This window comes from Octodon degus, unplaced genomic scaffold (genome assembly GCF_000260255.1).
Source record: "Octodon degus isolate 3935 unplaced genomic scaffold, OctDeg1.0 scaffold00044, whole genome shotgun sequence".
NCBI lineage: Eukaryota > Metazoa > Chordata > Mammalia > Rodentia > Octodontidae > Octodon > Octodon degus.
In genome coordinates, this window is record NW_004524620.1 from 139,929 (window position 1) to 145,584 (window position 5,656).

The 5,656-nt window shown below is 46.9% G+C and overlaps 1 protein-coding gene across 1 annotated transcript in view; it reads right to left on the reverse strand.

The window, feature by feature from the left end:
- Gldc (glycine decarboxylase) overlaps positions 1-5,656 on the reverse strand; it is a 123,612-nt gene that overhangs the window by 17,195 nt on the left and 100,761 nt on the right. Inside the window, exons 18-19 of the mRNA XM_023715826.1 lie at positions 2,894-3,019; positions 1,359-1,508 (exon numbers count right to left, since the gene is read on the reverse strand). Of these exons, the coding sequence (XP_023571594.1) occupies positions 1,359-1,508; positions 2,894-3,019 (276 nt within the window). The remainder of the gene's footprint in view (positions 1-1,358; positions 1,509-2,893; positions 3,020-5,656) is intronic.

The following is a 5,656-nucleotide window of genomic DNA, read 5'->3' on the forward strand; positions in this document are numbered from 1 at the left end:
CTGCTGTCCATCCAGCCACTTTAGCTTTAGGCTGATTCGATGTGGACACAAATAGCTCTGCTTTATGCTCCTAAAGCGAAAGACGATCCCTAGACCACACTTATGAAAGTGTGTCAGAAGCAAAGTTGTTTAATCATTTGAAAAAAAAAAAAAAAAAAAAAAAAACAGAAAGTAAAGGAAAAGAAGGAAAGGGAAGAAGGCACGCAGACACCAAGCAGTTGAAATAACTTTCCAACAGACTACAGCATTCCTCCTCTCGGGTGGCTCCCAGCAGCACTTCCTGGGAGTTCTTGTTCCCCAGACACTTTGGCATAAATAGCAGAGCTGGAGGCAGCTGAGTTATACAGAAAAATTACAGGAGTCAGACAGGGCCAGGCGCTAGCAGGAGCTGGCATGGAAGAGGAGATACCTGGCAACTGTGAAAGAGATAGGGGCTCCTGCTGTGGGCCAGACCTCAAGACAAAAGAAACAAATGCAGCCACATCCCCCCTAAGGATGGACATCAGGGACTGATATTCTAAATAGGTATCGATCACCTTGAAAAAGCCAGGAAGAGTCACTAGCCCAACGCCCTCCAGGGAAAGCCCCTGTTGTGCATTCATGTCCACTTGCTACATGGCTCACTTCCCCATTTGATCCCCATTTAATCAATTTTACCTAAGCAGGTATACTTCTAGTCTTACTGGTTGACCACAGTTTTGTCCCACCTCATGCCCCGTATCATGTTTTCCATCTTAGATCCGCCTCACCCCATGGTTTTGCTTTATAATAATCCCTAAAACCCAGGTTCCTAGGCAACCCACTCAAGTCCCCTTCTGTCCTTCTCTCGGACAGAAGGTTTTTTTCCCTCAACAAATATATTCTGTTCTCAGCCTCTATTGTTCCTTAAATTCATTCTTTGGTTTTGGAGAACACAAATTTGTCCCAGAAAACTTTCAGGTTGGGAGTTTCTTGGGGATGCTGTCTTACAGCTAGCCAATGAAACCAGCAGTTTGTTGAAGGCCATAGAAGGTAACCACCACCAGTGGCCAGAGGTTTTGTCTAAACCCCTTCAGCCGGGGCAAGTGAAGACCTCCCTAGTGGCACCCCAGAGGATGGCATAGAGTGACCATCTATGGACATTCAGCTCACCTCTGCTTCCTTTCAACCTGCTTTACCTCCTACCTAGCAACCCCCTTCACCTTTTGCAATTCCAAGGACACTGGGCTGCTTCCTGGAAGTTGTCAATAAAGAAATTCAGTCTCAGTCCCCATTTCAGAGTCAGGTTTTAGGACTCTCAAGAAGCTGGAGGGTTGGAATGATTTTAGAAATCTATTTTCTCGATAGCGACTCTACGAAAGCTGTCTCAGGGTCCCTACCTGGGCATTCATATTTGCCCCGTCGAGGTAGACCTGTCCGCCATGTTGGTGGATGAGGGCACACACATCACTAATGTTCTCTTCAAACACTCCATTGGTGGATGGGTAGGTGATCATGATAGCCGCCAGGTTCTCCTTGTGCTTGTCAACCTGTGGAGAAGATGACAGAGGGTGGCAAAGGGAAGGCTTTCTTTTCAGGGCCGACTCTCATTTGAATGAAGAAAGTCTTGGTCTTTCATTCCTAGCACTGTCTCAAGGCACAATGCCGACATCCATCCCCCTCCTCAGAAAATGTTAGAGAGAAACAGCAGGATGCTGTCTTCCACAACGCTACATTCAAGACCAAGAAGACAGCTTGGAAGATTTCTGGACGTTCTGAGCCCAATTTGCGAAGGTCGCACCTCCTTCGTGAAGTCATTCAAATAATGATTCTGGGTTTTTGGTTTTGACTTAGCTAGTCTCACAGTTACTCTCTTCTCATCTTGTCCAACCCTTCATCCACCTCTCTCCTTCACATTCTCAAGTGTTACTGCACTGAGAAACATACGCCTTGCCTTGCCTTTTTGCAGATGACTGGTATTTATTATATAATACACGAGTGTCTAGTACATCCAGGCTCATTCCTGGTTTTGTTGCTGGTTTCTGTTTTTCAGTTTAGTGGGGTTTTTTTGTTTTTTGTTTTTCCCTTCACCAGCAAATCAGCCCAGGGGCATGTGGAAATGGTGAGATAAAGTTATGTCCTATACTGCAGAAGATTTTATAAATACTGGCCCAGAATATTTATTGGAAAAAGAAAACCCAAAACTTTGGCAATGTTCAGAAGAGTCGGGTGGCTGGAAGACAAATGAGCAGCATTGTACATCTCCAGCGTCCCTTTGAAGACGGATGAGATTCCCAGGCTCCATGCTTAATAGCCCCAACAAAATCACATTGCTATTCCACTGATTTCCTTCCCTCTTAAGATGCAGCCTCCAGTCCACTGGTGGAAAGCAGATACGGTTGCTAAGCAACCTCTTCCAGGAGGTTGGGAGGTTGGGCGTGGGGGTTGGTGGCAAGGAAACTGGGAAGAATGCTGCCTGGAATTCAACACAGGACGCTGGGACAGAGGAGAACATTTGCAAAATCTATATTTGTGTTTCACTGCCTAACACAGTGACCACCAGTTCGATCGTTCATGGGGGTGAAGGGTGGGGCAAGCAAAGGCCGGCTGGGCAGAAAGAGGCATGCAGATCCCGCAAGAACTCTTAGCACTGGCGTGAATAATTCATGCACACCGGCCGGAATGATAGGGCAAGGGTTTCAGGTTAACAGATATTTTCCCAGGTGGTGAAGGGAGGAGTAGAGTACGCATGGTGAGTTTTACTGGGGGCCAAAAATGTGACTTTTTCTTATAGTCTGTTAGGTCTTCTAATTCCATACCATTCCTCCCCAGACCCGTTCAAAGGAAGAACTGCAGTGTTTTTGTTAGACTGCAAGGAGGGTGACGTGTCTCTTCCCGCCCCAGCCCTCGCCCATCTGCTGATGCCGGGGAGTACCATATCCTTGAGGTGGGCCGCGTCGATGTTCCCGTATTTATCCACCTCCACAGGCTGAATCTTCATGCCCACCATGTGAGCACTTGCTGGGTTGGTCCCATGTGCTGATTTGGGAATGAGGCAAACCTTGAGGACACAGAGAATGGGAGCGAGGGAGGAGAAGCACATCAGCAGCCTAGAAGCGACAGGAAGTCCCACAGCTGGCCGCAGCATAGAAGGCCAGGTGCCTTTTTTTTTTTTTTTTTTTGTCTTTTTGAGAGACAGAGTCTCCCTATGCAGTTTAGGCTGGCCTTGAGCTCACTTTTAGCCCAGGCTGGCCTTGAACTCTAAAGGATCCTCCTGCCTCAGCCTCCCAAGTGCTGAGATTACAGGCATGTGCCACCACACCTGGCCTTCCATGTACTTTTATTTAGCTGAGCACTGCTGCCTTAAAATCTTGCTATAATGCTGCTGCTATTCCTGTTGCTGCAAAGCAATGTCCAGAAAGGAATTTCCATTAGAATCCCAGCACCATTCATTCCCTAAAGATATCCAGAATGTCGTCTCTTACCCCAGCATAATAAAAGCAAGCTGCGCTTTATTACTCTAGCCTTGTCTCAGCTATAACTTATAGAAACCACCTTTCTTTCTTGGAGCCACAGTCTCACTATGCTGTAGTTGAAGCTGGCCTTGAACTCACCTAGGTAGCCGAGGCTAGCCTCGAACTCACAGTGATCCTCCTGCCTCAGCCTGCACAGTGCTGGGATCACAAGTGTGTACCACCAGGCCCTGTCCACTTTACTTTTTAGCAAGAGATTTGAATTAAACTCTAGGACTCAAAAAATGCCCACATCACACCTTCAGTGTCCCTCGGGGGTTATCCAGGAGAGATAAAGACAGTAATCTAACACCCACCAGTGCGAACACACCAATTATATATTTATTGGATGCTTACTCAGCAACGAATGGCTAGCAGCCATGAGAATTATCAGCTAAGTGAGAACGTACCCCCAACAGTCTCTCCAATACAAAGTATCACCAGTAGAAAGGAACAAGACGATATTTATCCTAACTAGCATCCTCTTTCTTCATCCTAGAACCAATACTGCAAGCCCCCTTGCTTCTGTTTTTGGTTATGCAAGACAGGGTCCTGCTACATAGTAAGGGAGCTGAGGTGGCTTTGAGAACTCACAGTGAGCCTCCTGCCTCAGCCTCCCAAGTGCCCAGATCACAGGCGTGCGTCACCACACCCAGCCTGCAAGCCTGCTGAAGAGAAAGGGATAGCCATTGTAAAAAGGGGGCTTATGAAGGAAGACCTAGTGGTCTCATAAGGAAGCAAGCTCTAAGCTAAGGCCCAAAAGAGCTACTTGGTCATTGTCCTGCTCACAGGAGGCTTGTGTGCCTTTCCGATGCCGTTGCTCCTACGCCGTGCTGCTCTCAGACCCTTTTTTTTTTTTCTGGCCAAATGCAGGCTTTTCTGAAGTTTTTTCTTTCTTTTCTAGGGCCAAAGCTGGAGTCACTGGCCCCGCTCACAAACATTTATATTCTACAAGGGAATCGCTGCATGAAAGGGTCTCTTGGGGCAGAATATTGACAAAGCAAGGGAAAGAGGACTATGAGGAAATACACAATTTCTGTAAACAGCCAGAATTAAGGATTCACACGGGGACAGTTCTGCTGAAACTAAACTCTCCCAGCAGCAAGTGGCAGCCGTACTGCGGTGGCTAAACGGCAGCACCCAGAGGGCCACGGAACCGGGGGCTTCGCCATCTACAGCAGGAGGGACTCTTAAGGATGCGGTGAAGCTCAAAACTTTTCTCAGGTTCTGGGTGAGCCCAAATATAGTCACAGAGGGAAGTGAGGTTCGACAACAGAGATGTGGAGAGCGTGCATATAATCCCAGAAGCTGAGGCAGGAGGATTGTAAAATCAAGCCCAGATTGTGTTAATTTAGCAAAACTGGTTGGGCAACTTAGCAAGACCCTGTCTCAAAATTTAATTTTTTTTTTTTTTTTCCTTTTCTTTTTTTGTGGTACCAGGGATTGACCTCAGGACCTTGTACTTGCCAGGCAGGCACATATTCTACTAAGATATCTCCCTCCAAAAAATTGCTTTTAAAGGATTTGGGAATGTAGCTCAGCGTGAAGGGCCTGGGGTGGCAGGAGGCTGCTGACTTCAGCGAGAAGCTGGAGTAGGGCAGAAAAGGGGGCTTGAGCGCAGAAAGGCAGGTGGCCCCCAGCGATGAGGAGAAGAAAACAGAAGGTCCCTAGGGCCTCCTGAGGAACCAGTGCTGCCACAAGTGGCCAAGTAAAACCGGTTGCAGATTTCTGGCTCCTGTAAGAAAAGGAAGAGCTGGGCTTGGGGCCACACGCCTGTAATCCCAGCACTTGGGAGCCTGAGGCAGGAGGATCAAAAGTTCAAAGCCAGCCAGGGAAACTTAGCAAGGCACTGTTTTAAAATAAATAAAATAAATGAAAATAGGGATAGGGATATAGCTCAGCAAAAAGGCCCTGGATTAAAATATCAATACTGCCCCTCTCCCCAAAAATAAGATTAGCAGAAAGAAAAACATCTCAGTGGAATTTTGTAAGTCGATATAAGGAACTTAAATTATTTTTTATGATATGAATCCTTCCTCACTTTCAATTCAAGAGTTATAAAGGACCGGGAAGTACCAGGACCCAGATGGAATATTCTGGTTTATCCAACGTGTACCTAGCTTGTGGTACCTTTAATGCTCACTGAGATGGCTGCCAGGCCTTCTAATGCTCTGGAGACACTGTAG